Source organism: Lates calcarifer, linkage group LG20 (genome assembly GCF_001640805.2).
Source record: "Lates calcarifer isolate ASB-BC8 linkage group LG20, TLL_Latcal_v3, whole genome shotgun sequence".
NCBI classification, from domain to species: domain Eukaryota; kingdom Metazoa; phylum Chordata; class Actinopteri; family Centropomidae; genus Lates; species Lates calcarifer.
This window is the reverse complement of record NC_066852.1, coordinates 21,804,212-21,826,592: the sequence shown is the minus strand read 5'-3', so window position 1 is coordinate 21,826,592 and position 22,381 is coordinate 21,804,212. Positions and strand designations below refer to the sequence as shown.

The window sequence follows — 22,381 nt, the reverse complement described above, 5'->3', positions numbered from 1 at the left end:
TTTAAACACAGACATAAAAATAACACAAGCTTCACGTTGACTATTGCAGAGCCGTTTTTTAAATTTCATTAGGTGCGGTCAAATACAGGAGGAAAAACGTGTCTCAAACTGTTGCCCCTCCCTGCAGGTGTCCTCCTTTGAGTGATGAACGCCATGTTAATTAGGCCAATGAACATCTCAATGAGCTTGGTGGAAATTGCTCCTTTGTCTGCCGCTGGCATACTGGAGTACAACTTTATAGCCAATTTGCTGGCAGAACTCCAAGTTCAGCAACAACCAATATCACGCACAGTGAAAACTGGCAATAGCTAGATGGCGGTGGTGTGTCTTATCAGGAACACATCATTACTCACACAGATATTCATATATGATTTATCATAGCTTTCAATTGTGATTATTTATTGCCGCAAAAAATGTTCACCTTTAAGCAGGTGTTATGAAGGAATTATGTCCTGGTGCACAGCGCATGGTGTGGATTTGGATCTTTTACGCACAATTCTACCCAAACCATAAACCTGATAAATGCAGAAACACAACACACACTATGTTATAGGAATTAAAAACAAAACAACAACAACAAAAAAAAAACAACTAACAAATACAATTTAAATGTTTGAAGTGATGGTGTTGTTGTCTCTCTGTTCCGGGTATAAATGTATTCTTTGTTCACATGCATGTACAGTCGGAGCGCACCATGCGAAACGATAGAGGCAGCGGTACCGGGCGGAGTTGTCCCCCCTTGTTCTCACATGTGCTCCGCCCGCCTGCCCTGATTGGATTGAAAATTACCCCCGCTACCACCACCACAGTGTTAGGGGCTGTGTGTGTATCTGTGTTTTTTCACACTCACACTAAGAAAGAAACGCCCACCCAGATGACCGGGAAAGTCACTTCAAACTGGAAAAACACGCTGCCTGCGCACAGACTAATCGAGAGGCGCTCATGTATGGAGAAGGGGACGCTGTAGAGTGTAGTCTACCTCTGACTGAGCCACAGTCAGTTTTTTTAACCCACGGGTATTAAGACAGGTTGCGTCAGTTAATAAGTTTCCATGATTGAGTTGGGCATTTTTTCAGTCTAAGCTGGTACATTAACCAAGACTTGTGTCGGAAACTGCTGAGTGTGCTCACTAGATGCTTTGGATGAACAGGTGGCGCAAAGCTCCGGTTCCCTTAATTTGTTATTAGGGGCGAGACGCACAGAGTTAACATACTTTACCGGACGTTAAGCATTTAATACCTGCTCGGAGGGTGGGCGTGAGTCGAGCTGCGTGTTTTTTCTCTCCCTTGTTAAAAGGAGACAACTTGGGCGAGGGAGCTGTGATGCCAGTTGCGGACAGCGACATGGTAGTGGACAACAGCCACGCGTTATACGAGGGTAAAACCCCAAACAGTGCCGGGAGCGAGAGCGTCCTCCCGGCCTCGCTATGCAGTCCTGCGGCGGACATCCTCAAGAACTTTTACCACACCAAACGGGTCGGGAACTATCTGATCGGAAGGAAGCTGGGAGAGGGATCGTTCGCCAAAGTTAGGGAAGGTCTCCACGCGTTGACCGGGGAGAAGGTAAGCACACTGTGCCGTTTACAAAGTGCAAAATGCAACAGAGTTTTAAGTTTAATAAGTTTTGTATGTCTTGGCATGCTCATATCACATATCATAAGAATTAACACAGTTATTACAGGTCTAATTTTCAAATAAAAATCCAACTTTTGAGGTAGAAAAAACACTTTAAAAAAGGAAAACTATCTGGGTTTGCTCAGCCTGTAACAACCTGTATTTTAACATTTAAAATGAGTGACATTGCATAAGGGGGGTCTGATATGGTTTTAAATTCCATTTCACATGGCAGTGTCAGCTGTCACTTGGCTCATGCTCATGCTTGGAAATACATTCCTCTCTGCTGCATGTGAACTCCTCACCTACTCTTAATAAGAGTTTAGCCATACATCTTGTCCATTATGTGTCAGTCCAGGTCTCACTGATAAATCAGTCCTCAGCTTCCTCGGGGAAAGTGATCAGCCCTGCTTGCAGTGGAAGCCTTTGTTAATGAGCTCATGAGGCACCACCAGCTGCTGAATCCAGCTATATGCACAGCAGGGCTTGTTTTCTAGCCAAGCTCTAGGGACAATATTTACTTTTTGTGTGTGTGAGAGAGGGAGAGAGACAGAGAGAGAGAGGGGTGCTTGTCCTTCCTCCCAACATGTGTTGGTTAAGTAGTTGTGTGCTCTGTGGCTCTGCTTTGTCTGCTGGTGGTGATGGTGATCTCACCGCTGTGGGCGCGCAAGCCTGTGATAGGGACACAGAGGAAAATTGCCCGGCCTATGAGTGAGCAGAGCTGCTACTTGCATATGAAATCATGTCGTTGATAAATGGGGCTCCAGCCTCATTATGATTCCGCCAGCACAGGGCTTTGATATGGGCAACCATTGGCCACTGGTTGCCTTTGTCTCTCCAGGGTTTTTTTTTTTTTTTTGAGGAGCAGCCAGGGCATTTGCATATTGGAAAAACAAGTACTCCCCTTTTACCTATCTGTTTCTACATGTAACCCCATTGTCTGTTTGTGTATGTGTAAAACAGAATATGTTCATTTGTGTCACTGAAATTCAAATTTAATTTATTATGATTAGCTCATCCTAACCCCCCTCCCATTCTATTGCTATGAGGAGAGAAGAAAGCGCTCCTCTCCTCATCCCTCCTTCCCCGCACTCTCTTTTTGAGGATGATGCAAACACTGGCAATCTCAAAACCAAGTGCATCACATGCTCTCTCTCTCTCTCTCATTCAGTGAAATGCAGGGTCCAACAGGCGATGGGAGGGAGCGGAGGGCAGTGAGTTTATTTAAGCAAAAGGGTAGTCAGGGGGAAAAGGAAATGCAGGAGGACTCCCAGATCCTTTTTTAGCATCACTAGAAAGTTAGTATGGATGAAGGGATGAGAAAGACTGTGTGTGTGTGGGGGGGGGGGGTATGAAAGTGAGGAGAGGTGGTGCTGTCACTACGGTCAGGGTCTGACGAGGTCATATGGATGTGTTTTTGATGTCTGTAACCCACTTTCCCCTCCATACCCCCCCTCCCCCTTCTCCTTCCCAGCCTCCCCCCTTTTCTGTCTGAGGGGCGCCTGATAAACAACTGAATCCCCCAGAAGCCCCCTGGCTGGGTTGCACCCCTCCCCCCCTCCATATCCCCAACCCCTCCCCTCTCCTCATATAGACCAGCCTACTGTAAATACAGTGCCCCATCCCCCCATACATACCCCACACCCCATCTCTTGTCCATGCTGCTTGGTGTAAGCACAGGCCATCTATTACTGTATTATGACGGCTCAGTGAACACACACGCACATACAGCCAGGTTTAATTAGGAGCTGTAAAAAGGTTTTTAGAGGTGAATCAATTATCAAAGATGAAAGGACGAAAGTAAAAGAGAAAGACAAGCTGAAGGACAGAAGAAAGAGGACACACACACACACACACACAACCACTTTGGCCCTCACCATTTCATTAATGGATATGGTGATTAGTTTCACTGGTCATGCCTTTCCATGTCTGTGTGCTCTCCTTGAGATGATTTGCTGTGTGTGGTAGCCACGCTCTTGAACTCAGTCTAGACGGAGACACAAGGAGACATGGGCAGAGGATGAAATAGAGTAGATGGATATGTTATTGAATGTAATTAACTATAGAGGGAAGCAAAGTGTTTGTCATTCAGGTAGAGGACATGTTCTGTGGCTTTTATGAGGAGATTCTGCAGGGTTCAGCAAGTTGAAAACACAGACAGAGCATGATGGGATGAGCAATTAAAGTATAAAAAACTTAACATATCTGCAGTCTGTTGAGTCTGTTAACCACTTAATGTGCCATATACAGTTCTCCATATTTATCTTATTTCATTCTTATTTTATTCTATTTATATTTTGTATATTTAGCTAAGAGTTTACTGTGCATAAAAGTTTACTGTGCATTTTTCTATCCTATTAAGAGTCTATTGTTTATTGTTTTATTTTTTTATCCTTCTATTCTTAAAGGAAACTTAATTTCCCTGAGGGAGTCATCCCAAAGAGATCAATAAAGTCTAGTCTAAGTCTAAGTCTGTTTCAGAAAATGAGCAGACCCTAATCTATCCCGCCTCAGTCTCAGCTCCACATTTGTCACCGCTTCTCATGTGTGTTTAGCTGCAACTAAACTCTGTGGCAAATGGGGGGAATATTGTCCATTTGGCCTTGTCGCCTTCTCAACAGATAGGGTAACATTTGTTTTTCCCCCCTAGTTTATGATGGTTCAGTAACTCTTCCAACACACACACACTCACACTCACACACACCTCCCCCTACTGCAGCCTCCAGGCCCTATAGCGCCTGGGTTGCCCCACATAGGGAGCAGCTGTGAGGGAGAGGTCAGTGTCGAGTTATATACCCAGCAATGGAGATTGAGAGGCTCATCACCTGTTACATCGCAACCCCCTGAAAATCTCCCAAGACTCAACAGTGCAGTATTGCCCTATTCTCCATGGGTATTATTCACAATATCATATAGCGCAGTGTTTAAGAGTCAAACTTCAGCTGCTAAGTCCTCACCCCATCCTCTTTCTCTCTCTCCCTCCTGTCGCAAATTCTCCAGGTGGCGGTGAAGGTGATTGACAAGCGAAAGGCCAAGAAGGACTCGTATGTGACCAAGAACTTGCGGAGGGAGGGCCACATCCAGCAAATGATCCGCCACCCCAACATCACGCAGCTGCTGGACATCCTGGAGACGGAGAACAGCTACTACCTGGTGATGGAGCTGTGCCCTGGCGGGAACCTCATGAACCGCATCTATGACAAGAAACGCCTGGATGAGAGGGAGACTCAGAAATACATCCGCCAGCTGGTGCTGGCTGTTGAGCACCTGCACAGGGCGGGTGTTGTGCACAGGTAAATTTAAAAAAAGAAAAAAAAAAAAGGTTAAAACAAAGCAGACAAATACAACGAGAAAGAAAAAAAAAGAGTAACACATACACTGATCGCTTGTAAACACAAGCTGAATTTAAATGTTTAGAAAATATTGAGTTTACCATCCATAGCTTAGAGAGCTTTGTGCTGTTTATGGGTTAAAGCTGACTTTAAGATCTCTCAGTCAGACATGATCCTCTTTCTTAAAGTGTGGGTTAAGTCCTCATTGTGCACATTACTGTTAATCCATAAATAACTAGATCTGTCTGCTCAATAATTGCAGTGAGATGATTTAAGAGGTTTCCCAAAGAACTGCTAAGAATTTCTTAAAAAACAAATACGATTTAGTAAAAAAAAAAAAACTAAAACAGCTGGCTTTCCACGTACTATACAGTAACTGTATTATCAGTCATTCCAGTGCATCTCTCCTGCAAATATATTACATCTTTTGATAAAATGTTTGATTTGATTTAAGAAAAACAACACATAAACTGCATCTCTAAATCAAATTTCAGATATACAGATATAGATATTCACAAAGCGCTTCCCAGAAATATTCATTTCTTTGTGGCTCGGAGCCTGGGAACTAAATTTCCATCTATGGTGAGATGGCCTGTGTAGATAACTGTATAACAGGATTTCTAAGACTGAGGAGGGGATCTGGAGGCACACAATAGACCCTGAAAATCAGCCAGCGTGACCCACATTGGGAGGGTTATGTATGTATGTGTCGGGGATTGTGGGGTCAGGTTGGGACAGGGGGCGGGGGGTCCCCACTGACTTCTCCTGCTTGTGCATTGTATGATGAACAGCTAAGATAAGTTATCTAATGTAAACAATGGCACTGTGCTGGCACTGACAACTCCTCTTTCTCTTTGTCTTACAGGGATCTGAAGATAGAAAACCTCCTGTTAGATGAACAGGACAACATCAAGCTCATAGGTAACTCAGAAGCACTTACATTTAGTGTCCAACTCACCACAAATCTGTTTCTTCTCCTTGTTCAGTGCACACACAATTTCATAAACTCATTCACATATTAAAAAAAATCCCACAGCACACTATTAGCAGGTAATAATAAAAGACAGGCGTTTGATGCTGATTACTTTACAGTAAAAATAAAGAGATTTACTCAGTTGGAGCAGAGTGTCACAGTGTCCCACATGTGGTGAGGGGCTAAGAGCAATTAAATATTCTGTTAAACCCCATACAAGCTCTCACCATAGTGCTAATCTGCTTCTGTTTGTGTGTGTAACGCTGTGACGAGGCGACTTGTTTAACGGGTGAGCTGAAAAGGCAGTAATAAACCCAGAAACAACACTCACCCCACCTCCTCTGTCTGTCCCTCAGACTTTGGCCTCAGTAACTGTGCTGGCATCTTGGGATACTCAGACCCATTCAGCACCCAGTGTGGAAGCCCGGCTTATGCAGCCCCCGAGCTGCTCTCCAGGAAGAAGTACGGGCCGAAGGTGGACGTCTGGTCCATGTGAGTGTACTCTCCTCTGTCTTTCTGAATCAGCTGTTGTCAAATATCAGCATATTTAAATACATGTGTTTGATTAATGAGTGCACCCAGGCCTAAAGTGGATATTTTTTGGTCTTATCAGTGGCGTGAACATGTATGCGATGTTGACTGGGACTCTCCCATTCACGGTGGAGCCCTTCAGTCTCCGAGCCCTGCACCAGAAGATGGTAGACAAGGAGATGAACCCTCTACCTCCCTCCCTCTCTACAGGTAATTAATGGATGAACAGATAATTAGTAATCATAGATAACTTTGTGTTCCTATGAATCCATCAACTTGTATACAGCGCACTCCTGTATATGAGCATGATGTGTGTGTGTCTGTGGAAAGGTTATGACCACACATGAGAAAATGAAGGAATGCTGACATTTGCAATGATGTGAATCCCAACGTCTGCCAACACACACAAGGAAGGCAGATTGAAATGCATAGATAAGCTGCTGCTCTGTCAGTAGCTTTTTGTGAGTGTAAATATACAGCAGATTCTGTGAAAATCACTCATGAAAAAGCCCCCGCTGCCTTATTAGCATTGTTGAGCTTTTTGTCTGGCTATCCAACTGGCAGACTGTCCCTTAATGAACAAGGTCTGCAGAAGTCTAGTCTGGTTTCAGAATATTGAAGCTGTTTTTAAATGTCACCCAACTAAAAAAGATTGAAAAAAACAACAAAAAAGTACGTCTCACGAATAAGCTTGGCTGCCTTAGTAGAAATTCAAGTTTATCTACGTTCTCAGAGGGAAACAAACACTGTAAAAAACATGTGAGTGGTCAAAGTGCATAAAGGGAATGTGATGGTAGAGCTCAGGTAAACAGGTGTACCAAACAAACTGTCGTGTTTGTTATTAACGAGCCATTTCCAACCTTTGTGATTGATCAGCAGTTAAAGAGAAGACGCTGGCAGTGCATCAAAAATGTTTATGACAATGTTTTCTGGTTTTTTATGGTACTGAGTTCCTCAGGCTGTTTTGTAGGCTTTTAAAAAAGCCCTCCTACTAATCGTAGTTACTAGACACTGTTTGACTAGAACTAGGATACGTTTTTTCCAGTGAAGCAATGTGACGAAATAAGTAGGAAAAAACATAAGTACGGGAACGCCAAAGTGTGATTCACTTCCCTGGAAGCAGTATTTGTCACATGCACACCTATACACAGTACAGTGCATAGTGAAATGCCTTTTGTACCTTTTCTTGCCCAAACTGCAGTAGTAAAAGAACAAACTTCGAAAGAGCGATTAAAATTTGAGAACAATACATACTCTAAGTGACATACATACCACGTTTGCTCCTCCTCAGCATGTTACAACAGTGTTATTCTCTAAAATGCAAAGTAAGGGAGGGCTTAACCTACTTGCGTAAGAACCTGTTAATCAAGCTAATGACACAGATATGGCTTCTCATCTGTCTCATCTGTCATCTGTCTCATTTAATAATGAGGCTGAGAGCAGACAAGGATGAGTTTGTGTTTAGTGAGAATATGCATGTGTCAAGACATGTGTCCCAACTAATCATCGGAAATGGTCATCAGTGGTTTTTCTTGTTGAAATGAGGCAATATCTATTGTTAACCAAGTTTCAGTATTGGACAATTTTCTGTACTAAGTTATGTGAGTGGAATGTCGGTGGCAGTGTATGAATATTTATTCTCCCCCTCTCTGTCTCAGCTGCCATCTGTCTTCTGAAGAAACTTCTTGAGCCAGATCCCAACAAGCGTCCAAATATCCATCAGGTGATGGCGGACTCCTGGCTGCAGCTGGCCAACAAGAACACAGGGGCGCCATACCTCAACAGGTAGGCTCACACACATTTGAAATGTTTTTGTATTTTGAAGCTGTGTATGTTGTTTTCTGAATCGTTTCTTTGCTAACTTTCCATTTTAAAGCATCAAAAGCATTAACTTTCTTTCTCTGCATTAAGGATCCACATTGAGGAAATAAACCACACAGTGTTGTTGCACATGACGGAGAAAATGGGGTACAAGCATAGCGAGGTGCTGAGTGCTGTCCTCACCAACCGGGCTTGCCACACTCTGGCTGTCTACTTCCTCCTCAACAAGAAAATGAAGCGACTTTCGAAGGAGTACAGGGTAAGAGGGGTGGAGAGTTCATGACACCATAATTAAATTTCTGTATCTAGAAAGGTTAGCAAGGTTACACAACAGGTATGTCAAAAAGCCGAGGGCTGTTGTAATAATGTGTGGTTTGTTGTATCTGTTTAGGAGATGCAGTTCCAGGAGAAGAAGAAAGGAGAAAAGCAGAAAAACGAATACTTCCAGACCCAGTGGAGAAAGCACGTCGACAAGCTCACCATCCCCCCCAAGCAGACGCCCGTCTACCTGGCCGTAAGCAAGGGGCCCAGCAAGGAGAAGAAACACAGGACAGGTGAGAATTTGTTTGATGTACTACAAAAAAATTTACTAAAAGATAATAAGATTCAGTATCTTTGTTCAAAAAAATCTCAAGTTATTTACTTTATCTATTTTATGTACCTTTCATACAGGGTAGGTTGACTGAGCATGCATGTTCTTGTACATCAACGACCTGTTTCACACACACATAGTTACCCAGTCATCCGTCCATCCCTCCATCCATCCATCCACCCCTCCTTCCATCCATCCATCCATCCATCCACCCATCCATTCATCTGGGAAGAAACATCTTGGACAAGTTGCCAATCAATCCTGGGCAAACACACAAACACTTTAATTTAATTTAATTTACCTTTTTGATTGAGAAAGTTCAGAACAGAAGTAAGTATTTGACTAGGCATGAAACTGATTTGCATATAACAATACAGCAGCATTCATTAAATAAATTCCTTTCAAACTATGCCTGGTACTGTCAACAAAGAGTGATAGATAATTGGAGTGTGTTAGATAACACTCCCTAAAGAATAGATTTCATGTGACAGACAATGACCTGGGGGCACAGCTAAGCAGCCTAAACTCCTTTACCTCCCCTCATTTGACTGGAAGTGCAAAAGAGAAAGCCCATTGGCTGTTCCAGATCCAGCATGTCAAGACGGGCTGGTTGTGACAAGGTTTAAATCAGAACAGATTGTACCTTTACACCTGGTTGTTACATGCTGTCAGATGTTTGCATTTAGGGCACTCAGACAAAAGTATTCAAAGAAGCTGCAGTTCTCAACCATTGTTTCAGTCGTATCTGCAGCAAGTTGAGCAAAAACTACTATTACAAATGTTTCTTTTGCAAACACCAAAATTCTGCATTTCCAAAATGTTAACGACGCTTCACCTTTTCTCCTCAGGTCTATTGCGTGCCATAACTGGCGGCCATCGTAATTCACCTCTGGCGCCACCGGGCACTGTCGCTTCCTCTTCCATGGAGTATCTGGAGATTCACCCACTCTTTCCCAACACCCCTCAGCAACGAAGACGACTGGCCACCCTCCCGCAAGTCAACACAAGCCCAGAACACAACATTCCCGCGCCACCAGCGCCATCACCAATTGGCATGCACTCCTTCGGCTCCCTCTCCAAAGCTGAGCAAATTGAAGACACCCCTGCTTCGCCCTGGTACAAGCTGACCAACGGTACTCTGTCCCCGCCCCGACACGTCTCTGCCTTCCAGCCTGATTCCTCTTACTTGAAAAAGGCCACAATCCCCAGCCCTCCCGTCCTAATTGTCAACCCGCAGCCTAAGAAGAGCATCTCATCAGATTGGTGCGGTTCTTCTGACACCAGTGGCAGCCCCCCCAGCACCATAGGAAGCCCTCCAGGCAGCTCAGCATTCAGCCCTCCAAAGTCCGCCTTTAGTCCCCTCAACCCCACCTCAGCATTCAGTCCTCCTTCCAACAGCGGCAGCAGTGATCCCGACAGCCCGACTCACCGGAGCAAGTTCCCTTCTATGGGAATAGGACAGATCCTAAAGAAGAAGGTGCAGCTGCAGCCGTTCACCTTCCGGCCAGAGCAAGTTGTTGAGGAAGTGGTGTCACCACCTCCCTACCCCATGCAGACTCTCCTCTGTGCTTCAGGTGCACTCAAGACCCTCTGCTGAGGGGTACAAGACGAAAGAAAATGAACAAAAGATAGACTGAACTCAAGGCCCCTCTCAACATTTTAAGTTGGAGAGGTCCTCCAGAGCGGCCTTTTTAACTGTGAACTGTCCCTTTATTGCGACTGAGCCACTTTTCATGACAAACTTAATCCTCTGAATATTAAAAAAAAAGAGAACAAAAGGGGTAAGAGTGAGGGTATATAATAATTTAGCTCTCATTACTGCTCCGGTTATGTAATAAGAGGTGGTGACACTGAGAAGATGAGATTTGAAACAGATCCCAGAGCAATGACTAAACCTTGCGGTGTCCCAGATACGGAGTGGACATGGGACATCATGTAATACAAGCCTTGTAAGCAAGGTGTACACACATGCGCATACACACTGTATTATAGACTGAGTTAAGAGGTACTCTCTTATGTAATATTCCTGTAACTGGTTACTAATCGAGCCGCAGACTGATTCACACCAGCTAACAGACCCCAACTCTTACCCTAACCCTGATTTACATGTGTAAATGTTTTGTCTCTGTGAAAACTCTCTTAAGATACCCACTGACTTCCAGCCAGCTGGCACTGTATCCTCAATGCTGGCTGGATGGAGAAAGCTCACTGCACTATTCTTGAAAACCAAAACCTATAGTAACAACGGTGTTTACCATCTTTTACCTCACTGCATTATTCATACATTAACGTACCACAGCAGTCGATTGTGACATGCTTGTGTGGATTTTACCACAGTGTTGCAGTGTCTGTGTGTTAGTGCCATTAGAACACACTGAAATAGAAGTAGGTACCAAGAGTAGAAACATGCTCTTACTTTTTCATAGAGTTCTCATAAACCACCTCTCAACACTGATAATAATTCACAGCTATAACTTTTTATATACAAGTGTTACATCACCTCTTTGATCCACAGGGAAACTCACACTGTAAAAGTCTTAGCTATGACTTTCTCACAGCTAGATTTGCCTATTCATAGTCAGTTTTGAAAAAAAAAAAAGAAAAGAAAAGATAAAAAATAGAGCATCGAAGGCCTTATGAAACTGATCAACCTCGCCAAAAGGCTGAGGGTATGAAAGTGGGAAGAACAGCTACCAGGATCACGTAACACCTATGAAAATACTTCACTTCCTTTTGTCTTAATGCTGTAGTTTGTGCAATAGTCTTAAGTGTTAACTGCAATGACGAGTATTTGCCAAGCGCTCTCTGAGAGTGATGTGAAAATTGTGCTTGTAAATAACAGTACGGCTCCTGTGTTCCTGTCACTTTCACCGTTCTGTATGAAGGGATTCTCGAAACATTTATTGAGCCGACAATTGTTGCATTTTAGTAGCTTCATAAAACTATTTGACTCTAAGAAAAGGCTTCCACAGGCACATAAGGCTTCTTACTGTTAAGATACTGTAGAATCTCTTCCTGTCCAAATGAAAAGTTGCATGCAATGTTTCATGAGTCGAACTGTACTGTCAACATTTGAAATTACGTCTTTGTACCTTTTTTTCTGGTTGATACTGAGATTGATACAGACTCGGGGGTCTTTTATAAGATTTTGTAATGGATGGTTTTGTTTTGAGTGTCAAGAGATTTCTATGCTGTATAAAGTATTTTAAATATTTATACCAAATCCATTATGTGTCTGTCTGGTCTTTCAAATGCACCTGCCTACTGTCTGCCATCATTTTTGCACTTGGTACACATATCAATATACAACTTTCTTTTATTAGCTGAAAAATTATGGACTTAATTCATTTAAATTACAGTAATTAAGTAAGTAATTCCACAATAATCCACAGAATCCAGCACTCTTGATAATTTATGTATAATTTACACAGTGCCTAAGGCATATAATTTATTCCTAAAGCTCCCAGCTCCAGGAAGATTTAATGTAAATTGGCTTCTCTGCAGCTTTACAACCTCAATGTGCCACTTGTCTCACATACCATATACATTTCCCACAAGACACCTGTGGTGGGTAAAAAAAGAAAAACACACCCTTGCCAACAGCTGAAGGATCTGTAGGACACACACACTACACCCCTCCCTCTTCACTCATAAATGCACATACACACTGTAGACACTAATCTACTCAGCTGTGGCTCCCCCGTCCCCACCATAAACCTCTTTGGGTGACACTGCCCTGACGAGACAAAGACGGGGGATCACCGGAGCTCTGAGACAAACACGCACCCGCACTGGACAACACAAACAGGGGCTGTCCGATTAAATCGGCGTGGCTAAGCTGATAAAAGCCGAGGGGCAAGAGCGGCTCTAAAATGCATTAGAGCCGGAGCCTTTTGTTTATCAAAGACAGGCGGACGGTTAGTCAAAATCCGCAGGCAGTCAAGGCAAACAGGCGGTGGCCATGAATACTTTGGCCTAACCACAGCACTGAGAGAAAGCATAGAGTAGACTACAGGGGCATGAACGGGTAATACCTGTATGTGTTTACTGCTGCTCTGGTGACACCTGTAGTAGATGTGTGCACAAAATACGGACAGAGTGGAGCATCTAGACAACACTTCTTGTGATTTGTCTCTCCACTGATTATTATGTTTTAAGACACACATCAGATAGGTGATACCAGATGTGGTAACTGTTGAACACAACTGTCACAGAGCAGAAAATTGATCCGTGGTCATTTTTACAAATAATTGTTTAATTTAATTATGCATGGGGATTTGCTATCAGTGTTAATCTCATATCTTTAAATTTTGGGCAAAACAAGTAAAGTTAAAGTTGTGATGGACATATTCACTACTACTTAATTTTATAGATTAAACTATGGAATTTTATTATCGATGTAATAAATAATCAGACAAATGAATCAATACTGGAAGTGTAAGAAAAAGCTAAGTGCAGACTGACTTTCTGGGGGGATTCTGAATGTGGAGACAAGATAATCTATATATTATCTCAGGAGGCATTAGTAGATGAAATCCACACTGATGAGATAAAGAACAAAAAAATCATTTTCCTTGACACAGACATTATTTGATTATTTGAAAGTTAATCTGTGTGTAAACAGGTCAAGTTACCATGACAAATGGGTGATAAACAAACATCCCCCCACACACACTGTCCCAGCAGGGGTGGGCAATAAGTTGATATTTTTCATCATAATCATATCAGGGATATTCTAATATTGGGAAGTGTGAAAAAGCAGTCGCCACATCAGGTTTCTCCAAGAATGATTTCTGAAATATTCAAGATGAGACTGAAACCACAAGTCAGAGAATTTGTCCAGAGTTAAAACTTACGGCTTTCCTGACAAATAGGAAGGCTTAGGTAGAATAACAAAAACAAATACATCTTTAAAACAACTTTATATTTGTTGTATTCGAGAACAGATAACCTGAGTGATGGAATTCATAGATGCCCCTAAGTGCCTGTTAACTGCCATTAAGGAAAAAAAAGTTTTAAATTTTTAAATATTCAAATCACTTTAATGTGAAGCCAAACTGACCACTTAATGTCCAGCAGGACTTTGTTTCTGTCAATCTGTTCAGGCTTAGATCCTGATGACATTAATCCTGTTTTTAGCCCCCTACTCATCACATATACGCGCACACACACTCACACCAGGGTGTCACTGGCAACGGGACGAGCCTTTGTGTCTGAGAAAAACAGACGATTAACCTGCTGCACAGTGACGGACACCGGGGATGTTCACACACACGGACTACACATGAGCATCCTGGTCCATTACAAACCGGATACTGCTTTCCTCAGCAGCTCTCACACACGCAGAGGACAAGGAGGAGAGAGTGAGAGACAGCCAGACTACCTAGCAGACGCCGGTGTACACAAAGACGTGGGGGGAAATAAACAAGCAGATGTTTCTAATGAAGTAGGAGGCTTTGAGCACTCAGAGGGGATTTGGGTTATGCCGTCAGACGAGCCGCTGACTGTGGCCGGCCATCCCGTCCGATCACAGACACAGATGAAGGTGATTAGTGAAACAAGGAGGCTGTGGCAAGGCTAAGTTTCCCAAATGCTCTTGACACCAAGATCATCTTACAACCACTGATTCTTGGGATTAATTTGGGAAATTTCACCTCCAGATGAGGGGGTTTACTAATTGACCTTTTGTCCAGCCTGTGAGACACAAAGACAAAGATGACAACAGACTTTCTTAATGACTTCAGATCTAAAAAAGAGATTTTTAATGCTGACCATATGTTGAACAACCAGCCGTGTAAGGAAAAGTGGCGACCCAGTCAAAAATCAGTTGGATTGTCTTCTAAATATGGGTTGTTTTTCTTTTGTTTCTAAATTATTTTGTCACATTATAAAACAGAAATAAGGAAAATTAAACATTTTTACTTGACATATTCTCTGAATTATAAGAAGTATGAATATTAATTACATAAAAACACCATGTAAAAATTGTTTATTCTAACAAAAAAAAGACATTTGAATTAACTGTTGCTGAAATTTGACATTACTGCAGTAACGAAACACAGTGGAGCGGTTAGTTGGATGGTGCTGTGGAAAATAAAGAGTCAAACTGAGATTTGGTCATAAGCAAGCAATGAGCAACTGGTGGGGTGTGGCTCTTTTGTCAGGGGATAACCAAATAATATGACGGGAAAGCAGAAAATTGAAATTAAATACTAATAACTGATTAGAGTTGGTACTGAAATGAGGTGGTTGCTCCCATTTTAATTGTCAAAAGCTCAGACACACACACACACACACACACCTCAGAATGCACCTTCTGTCAGAAAGGAATAACTTTCCTCCTTGTTTACTTTATTACAGAGCCAGAAAAGGCACTGACTTTAGTTCTCTTAAGCCCCTAAATAAGAAACATTTTCACTCTCATGAGTAATCCTTTTCATTTCATGGAATAAAAAAAACATATTTTGTAAGTTGGCACACAGGTGGCACTCCTTGAGATATTTTTTTCTCTCAAAAACAAGATCAGAAATTCAATCAAAGAGCAGAGCTCAGCCAATAGGATCTCAGTGTCTGTGGCAACAGCAGCATCAGTCCCAACAGCCATTGGTCTGGTGTTTCACACAGGGAAGGCTGTAATTGGCTGATGGCGTGCAGAGGCTTCATTGCCTCCATGGCAACATTGCTTCCTTATTGCTTAGGGAAGGTGAAAAGGAGGGAAAGAGGGGAGGCGACTTTCACTCAGACACTACCTCTGCATTATTCATCCTTTGTCCCTGAGTGCTTGTAGAATGTGCGTAGATGTACTGACTGATGCATGTGTGTTTGTGTGTGTGTTTCTGTGTTGGTCTTGGCTTGGGTGGTAATGATTGGTTGAGACTTAAGGGGTGAATGGGGTGAAACCGGTGCAATAATTGCACTCAGCAGTGCAATGCATCCAGCAACACCATGTCTATATATAAAACAGCCAAATGAGTTCAGAGGCCATTCACAGTGACGCTGACTTCAAACACAGCTACGAGCCTTAAGCTTTCTTGCTCTGAATGGAACAACAAACAATTTGGGATACATTCTCCAAAATGAGTCTGTTGTAGGAAGTAACGGCGCACATCTGGAGAGCCGACTGGCTTACATCATCCACATTCTGTGCAGGATGCATGCGGGCACCTCATCCTTAAGCGAGGACCAGACAAAGACAACAATACCACCCACCACCAACACCACCAGAAACAACAAAACACCATGCGGCTTGTTTGTTGTTGTTTTGACTTTTTTTTCCCAGCAGTTGAGGGAGGGGAGACTTAGAGGGAGGGGGGAGGGAGAAAGAAGGGCGAGGGTGGGGTTAGCAGAGAGAAAAACATCACACAGAGATTAGGGTGCAGGGGCGGGGGGGGAGTTCAGGACTCCTCCCCCCGTGTATGTGTCTAAGTATGAGCGGGGGATAACGTCTGTTGACAGACGTGCCGGCCAACGAGCTGGCTGGCTGTTCCTCCGGCAGTGAGCATGATGACGAGATGGCAACAGGCACTCAGCATAGCACGTGCTCCCAGTTGCCATCGCAACCTGCCCTTGGATACAGCGTGCTGGTTGGCCGTTTCTAACTGTTGTTGTTCTGTGAGGCTGATGAAACCTCGTGGGTGAGGGAGGGCAAGCGGTACAGCATGTAGCTTCTTTCCCATCTTAGTAGAAAGTGTTGCTAGGCACATTAGAGGTCAGTTGGTAAACAAACAAGCGCATTTATATGTAATCAACCCCCCTCTGAACCCAAAAGACCTTAAACTTGCTGTTTAACTCTTAAATCCAAGAGATACTTCTAATTAGAGACAAAGCAGGATGAGCCATTGATCCCCAACAATCTTACTGCACAAAGTCAGAGAAACAGAAACATTTAAAAAGATTATCCTGGTAGTTTAAAGTTGCCTTTTTCGATTGAATCCTTCATGTAAAACTAAGAATATTAAAATAATTTGTTCATGTTTGGAACCGGTTAAACGCTTTATTACACAAAAATACAAAAGACAAAAAAGGTGTACACAACTGAGGACAAATGAAACAAGAGTGAACAAACAAATCAACAAGGCGTCAATGTGACAACAACAAATGAGCAAATGCAAACTACTGTCCATCTTAAGGCAATATTTGAAAAACATCCAATATTCTACCTCACTGATGCAGTCAATATTAAAGAGGGTTAAAACCTTGTTTAAATACAAACAGTGTTGTTCAGTTCTGGCCATTGAAAGCTTATATTCAACAATTCTGTCTGCCTTCAAGGCTCCATGCTCGAGGAGAACAAAGAAAAAGTGTGTGTGGCCTCGAGTGGCCCGATCGATAGGGCATTGTGCTGAGTGTGCAGCTTGCCTGATGAAATCCTGCACAAATAAACATTCTGCTCTTAGCGTACATTCACTCTGCACTGAGACACACAGAGAAGATGGTGCTGTGAGCCACAGGAGCCGAGCTGACAACATGATTGATTACAAGTGCAGGCAGCCTTTGTTTCACCATCGGTAATCGGAACAAAGCGGAGTGGAGACTCTGTATGTGTATGTGTGTGTGTGTAGGTGCACAAGGTGAGACTAGAACAAAATGTGTTACTGAGGGAACACTGTTGGAGATGAAACTTAGAGGAAGCATTGATGTAAAAAGTAGGGTGAGGAGTGAGGATATTAAATCCTCCTGTTCAACACCTGGACAAAGGACCCACCCAGACAAGTTGACGTCCATCAGTGTCACATCTCGTCACATCCATCCTAAAGGCCGGCTTCGATCTCCTCCAGCCTCTGTGCCATGGACATGACCAGCATTTTCATCTGGGAAGGGTTTTGAGAAGAGGTAGATTTTCAGTGGTGCTGGGATGTGTAGATGAACAGAGAAGGCAGAATAGCAGAAATAAATGAGCAGAGAGAGCGGGGATGGAACGGGTGGGATATGGGAGAGTCCGAACGGGGAAGAAGCGAAGGAGAAAATTGGACAGGTGGGAAATGAGGGGAGCAGCAGGAAGCAGTGGAGAAGAAAGAGGGGAGGAGTAAAGATAATTTAAAAAAGGGGACAAGGAGGGAGAATGACAAAACCCAGAGGGGAAGTGGTCGGGGATGGATGGGTATGAAGGTTGGGGGGTGAGGGGTGAGGGTGGGGGCAGGTCAGTGAGTGTATGTGATGGAAAACCCAAACAAGTGTCTACAAGTCAGACAGACAGACAGAATACATTAACACTGGCGGCACAGTTGATGAGCATCACCATCAGATACAGTATAGCTGAGGACAAAGAGTACGTATGTACCACTTGGGGCGGGGTATCATCTGGAATTTTATCACTGGTGACAGCAGAAACCAAAATAATTTCCTACAAAACCCTTTCATTTAACAAAAGAAGTAGGGCTGCAACTATGATTATTTTCATCTCAATCTGTCAAGTATTTTTATAGTTGATTAATCCCCTGGTGTATAAAACAGTAGCCTAAAATGACATCTTCCAAATGCATATTTTGCCCAACCAACCATCCAAAACCTTAAATATTCAATTCACCGCTTTTTAAACCGGGGAAAGCAGAAAATCTTCACATTTGTGGTGCTGTGTTTTCGCTTAATTTGTATCTTAAATCAACATTACGCAACTATTTTACTTAAAGTAACAGCTGTAAAATCATTTTGATGGTACACTGATTGGTAACAGGGAGAACGCCTCTGCCATTCCACTCTGCATGCTGAACGGCTGTTCATGCACTATGTAACTTTAGCGAGCAGGTACGATCTCCCATACCAGGTGTGTAACTGAGTGATAGTCAGTGGCTTAAACTGCTGGAATTAGGCCCTGCAAGTTCAAGAGTAATGCTGCACTGTAGACCAGTTAAAATAATTAAGAAATCATTAAAAGCCAGTGTTCATCTCAGACATCCAGCGAGGAAACTTTGAGAATACCAAGAAGTATAAACAGAGTTTGGTGTATTTCTGACTCTGGAAGCCGGGGATCATGAGGAAAATACACAGTTTGACAGTCAGTGTGCTTCAGTCAAGACATTGATAGTCTTTGTTTTCTGTACAAGAAAACCGTGTAACTGCTCCGACTCGGAGCTCAACAGAATTAATCACCATTCATTGCTGCAGAGGCAGAGTTACATTGTGTTGCTTTACACAAATATGCAAATATACACATTTTTATATTTCATTTTCTACTTGTGATTTTATCATTAAAAAGAAACCAAACTTCTCAAATGCTGAATGTATGTTATATTGTCAAGAATGTTGCCTAAATGAAATACAGTATAAAACTTGGAAAATACAGTCTGAACAACTGCTTTTGATACTTGCTGCTACAGAAATATTTTAGAGAGCATCAACAAGTGTTGAATTTCAATACCTACCACTCTTACAAAGGAAACTGACACTGGCAAAGTAGCTTTGGGCACAAACTAAAACACAGTGCTGATGAAAAGTAATTAGAGCTGGACTTCTCAGTGAAAAAGCCTTAATGTGATAAGCCATTGAAGGAAAGTTAAGTTCTTGACCCTGTCAAAGGCCTTTTTAATCTTGTTACAATGCAGCAATGGCTTACGATGAGCGATGGTTATAAGATCAACTAAAATTAATACAATCTCCAGACTACTCACACTGAGACTAAACACAGCCAATGACAAGGTGGATTTAAGTGGTAACCTACATATTAACATAACCTACATATTAAGATAATATGAGGCGAGCCTATTCACTTCATTATATGGTGCCTGTATGAAGCCCTTTGTTGAGTGACACATGGCATAGCAACACTATCACATGAGATAAGCTGAAGAGTCGATTAATTTAGAAATGTATTTATTGTGGTTAGTCATAAAAGTGGAACAGAGGAGAAGAGATAATTATACATGGGAAGTCAGGGACAGAATAATTACATGCTACCTTGTGTGCTAAAACACAGAGACATGAAGTCTCTATAAGGGCTTGAAAGTACTTTTAATGTTCTGTGTTTTTTTATCTCCATGTGTGATAACCAAAAAAACCTGTTTCAAAATTCAATCATTGAATTGATAATATCTCATAGTAGAATGGATCAGTTATCACCTGCAGGAAGTGGACCACTGCCAAGTAAAACAAAATACCATACATACATGCAGCTATAATGACAAAGACGCTACGTGATCAAAACATGTTTTTCCTCCAACAAAGATTCCTCAACATGCTCCCCTTCACATCTATTGTCCCTGGTCCAAGAGAGTGGGAGGGCTGGCAGGTACTCCTGCATGCTGTTGCCACCTACTGGCCAATTTGGGGTTTTATGGGTATTTTTTAAACAAAGGATGATCTAGAATAACTTCGGGATTCACCACACTTTTCCCATGAAAAATAAATCAAGCTCCCTCTAGATTTTTATATTAATAATACTAATGTGACACTTTAAAATGTACTGATTAAACAAGAAAAAATAGGTGAAATATACATAAATGTATTAATAAAAACAGATCTGGATGCCAACATTGAATCCTGCAGAAATTATACTTCTTTATTTTAACCTAACCTAAAACAGCATGATAAAATAAATCTGTTTGCAGGGGATGATGGAGAGATGAGGTAATGTCTGATATAAGAGTCTGCCCATCAGAGCAGTAAGGGCTTCCCAGAACTAAGCTGATGTCATCATTAGTACAACCTGTGCACTGATAATCAATTAGAAAGAGCTGCCTGTAAGCAATGTGACATTCACTGTCAGCAACACAATGTAATGTTACTTTTGTTGTAACTGGTGTGATGTGTGAGTCAGATTTTTCAGCATTTTCACACATCAGTAATACAGTTTTGAGGACTAAACTCTGCCTGTGTTTGGAAAAATAGCCATGGTTAAACACTGCAGTGAGCTTTTATAGCAGACACTCTGCTGAGCAGATGAAACATTTCATCTCACAGCAAGATAATATCAGAGGAACCAAACAAAGGAAAGCAGCAGTAGTAATTTACCTCTGTCAGCTGTTGTTCAACAATGCCTCTGTACTCCAGTGTGACCGGCTGCTCTTTGGGGCCCTCTGCTGCCAACATCTGGTTTGCAGAGCCAAGGATATAACTGTAAAAAGATTTACAGTATAATATTAGGGTGCTAACTGCAGGTATGGGAATGAGACGAACCATTAACACCTGTACAACTAATCAAATTCAACAGAAGTGAAACTGCACATACTTTTTATTTTCATTCCATTTTATAGAACAAGAAATAGTACAACAATAACCTCAAAGAAATGTAAATTCCTGCCTGTATATTTAAACATTCCTACTAATAATGCAGGCCCTGAACATACCTGTCGATGTCTGCTACGTTCAAACAGAATGCAAATCTCTTGTGGTCCAGGTTCTTAGGAGTGGATGCATAAATCATGCCAAGCACAGAGCTGCATCCTTGACAGAAGAGATCTGTGATCAAACTGCAGAGGTAAAAATTACAGGATAAAGTGAACACAGATTAGCCCAAATCAGACAGTGACACAAATTTAATTCCATGTATGCACATGACAAAAAGCCAGTTTCAAAAACAATACATCTGAGCATTCTGTTATCTAACAGCTTCCCCTGTAATAAATCTGCTATTAAGATTAACCAACTGAAACTTAGTGTGTTTGTTTCCATTCATTTCCATTTAGTATGAAGATCAAAAAGCAGATTCTTTACACCGCTTAAGTTATAGTTGTAGAATGTTTTTAGGAGATGAGACATGAACCCTGATCTCTCAAGTCAAAATCAACCATGTTTCATACCCTAACTTTTTTGGGGGCAGTTATTTAGGTATGTGATTAACCCTGTCATTTTTCTGGGGATTCAGTCAAACTCAGTAAGTGGATAATTTGAGTTTCTGGGGTGATAATGTAAACTGAAGTGTTATCCTGTGGTAATCTGAACACCAGGTGTATGGGACAAGATTCTCTTACCAGAGAGATTTCTTGCTTGCTTCATACAGTCGAGTGTCCTCTCCAACCAAGACGTTGTCAGTGACTCCTACGACCAAAACACCACAAACAGACATAATGCAATGTACAGTGGAGGTCAAGCCCCAAGATAACCCAGAAAACCCAGACTCACGCTTCAGTCTAATTTGGTTTTGGCCGTCTTCACTTCCATCCCAGGACAGTGAATCCCCAACAGGTAACTTGCACTTCCCGCAGATGAAGACCACAGGCCCGTCGTCACCGTCCTCGTCCTCTCCTGCATGGCCAAACAGCTTCTCCTCGACAGTGGAAGAGTTTATGCTGGACGCTTCAAACGTCGTATTTACACTTTTCTGTCGGTGTTGTGCCGACTTTTCTCTCAACGCCATCTTTACGAGGTTCTCCCAAACAAGCCTGTTTCAAACTTTGGCGGGCGGTTGGTTGACAGTGAGTTTTCACTTCCGTGTACTTCCGTCTTCGTCTCTCCACCTCGATGTATTTGTGTGAACGGCAAGCCAAATGTGTCAGTGAACCATGTTGCTTTTATACTTTGTGATAATTGATTTTGCATCAACGAATAGATGCTTTCTCTCTTTTTCGGTTAAAAATCACACAAA

General features: G+C 42.3%; 2 protein-coding genes and 1 long non-coding RNA gene across 4 annotated transcripts; 1 reads left to right on the top strand and 2 right to left on the bottom strand.

The window, feature by feature from the left end:
* Nucleotides 1-626: 626 nt before the first annotated feature.
* hunk (hormonally up-regulated Neu-associated kinase) lies at nucleotides 627-12,085 on the top strand. Its single transcript, XM_018692381.2, has 9 exons — nucleotides 627-1,562; nucleotides 4,614-4,906; nucleotides 5,811-5,866; nucleotides 6,275-6,410; nucleotides 6,532-6,659; nucleotides 8,108-8,234; nucleotides 8,361-8,529; nucleotides 8,662-8,824; nucleotides 9,711-12,085. The coding sequence occupies exons 1-9, from the start codon at nucleotides 1,323-1,325 to the stop codon at nucleotides 10,457-10,459; spliced, it is 2,061 nt and encodes a 686-aa protein (XP_018547897.1). The 5' UTR covers nucleotides 627-1,322; the 3' UTR covers nucleotides 10,460-12,085.
* LOC127143693 (uncharacterized) lies at nucleotides 1,573-4,695 on the bottom strand. The gene is made up of 3 exons (XR_007815277.1): nucleotides 4,571-4,695; nucleotides 3,491-3,600; nucleotides 1,573-2,285 (listed from the first exon to the last, which is right to left on the bottom strand). It is a non-coding gene; the product is annotated as an uncharacterized LOC127143693 (long non-coding RNA).
* On the bottom strand, nucleotides 4,789-22,281 carry mis18a (MIS18 kinetochore protein A). 2 transcript variants are annotated; one of them, XM_018692385.2, is made up of 6 exons: nucleotides 21,919-22,281; nucleotides 21,768-21,834; nucleotides 21,144-21,266; nucleotides 20,809-20,911; nucleotides 17,567-17,672; nucleotides 4,789-4,807 (listed from the first exon to the last, which is right to left on the bottom strand). In XM_018692385.2, the coding sequence occupies exons 1-5, from the start codon at nucleotides 22,151-22,153 to the stop codon at nucleotides 17,613-17,615; spliced, it is 588 nt and encodes a 195-aa protein (XP_018547901.1). In that variant the 5' UTR covers nucleotides 22,154-22,281; the 3' UTR covers nucleotides 4,789-4,807; nucleotides 17,567-17,612. The 2 variants fall into 2 exon arrangements, with proteins under 2 accessions (XP_018547901.1, XP_018547898.1); XM_018692382.1 differs by lacking the exon at nucleotides 4,789-4,807 and having other exon boundaries at nucleotides 16,842-17,672.
* Nucleotides 22,282-22,381: the final 100 nt, after the last annotated feature.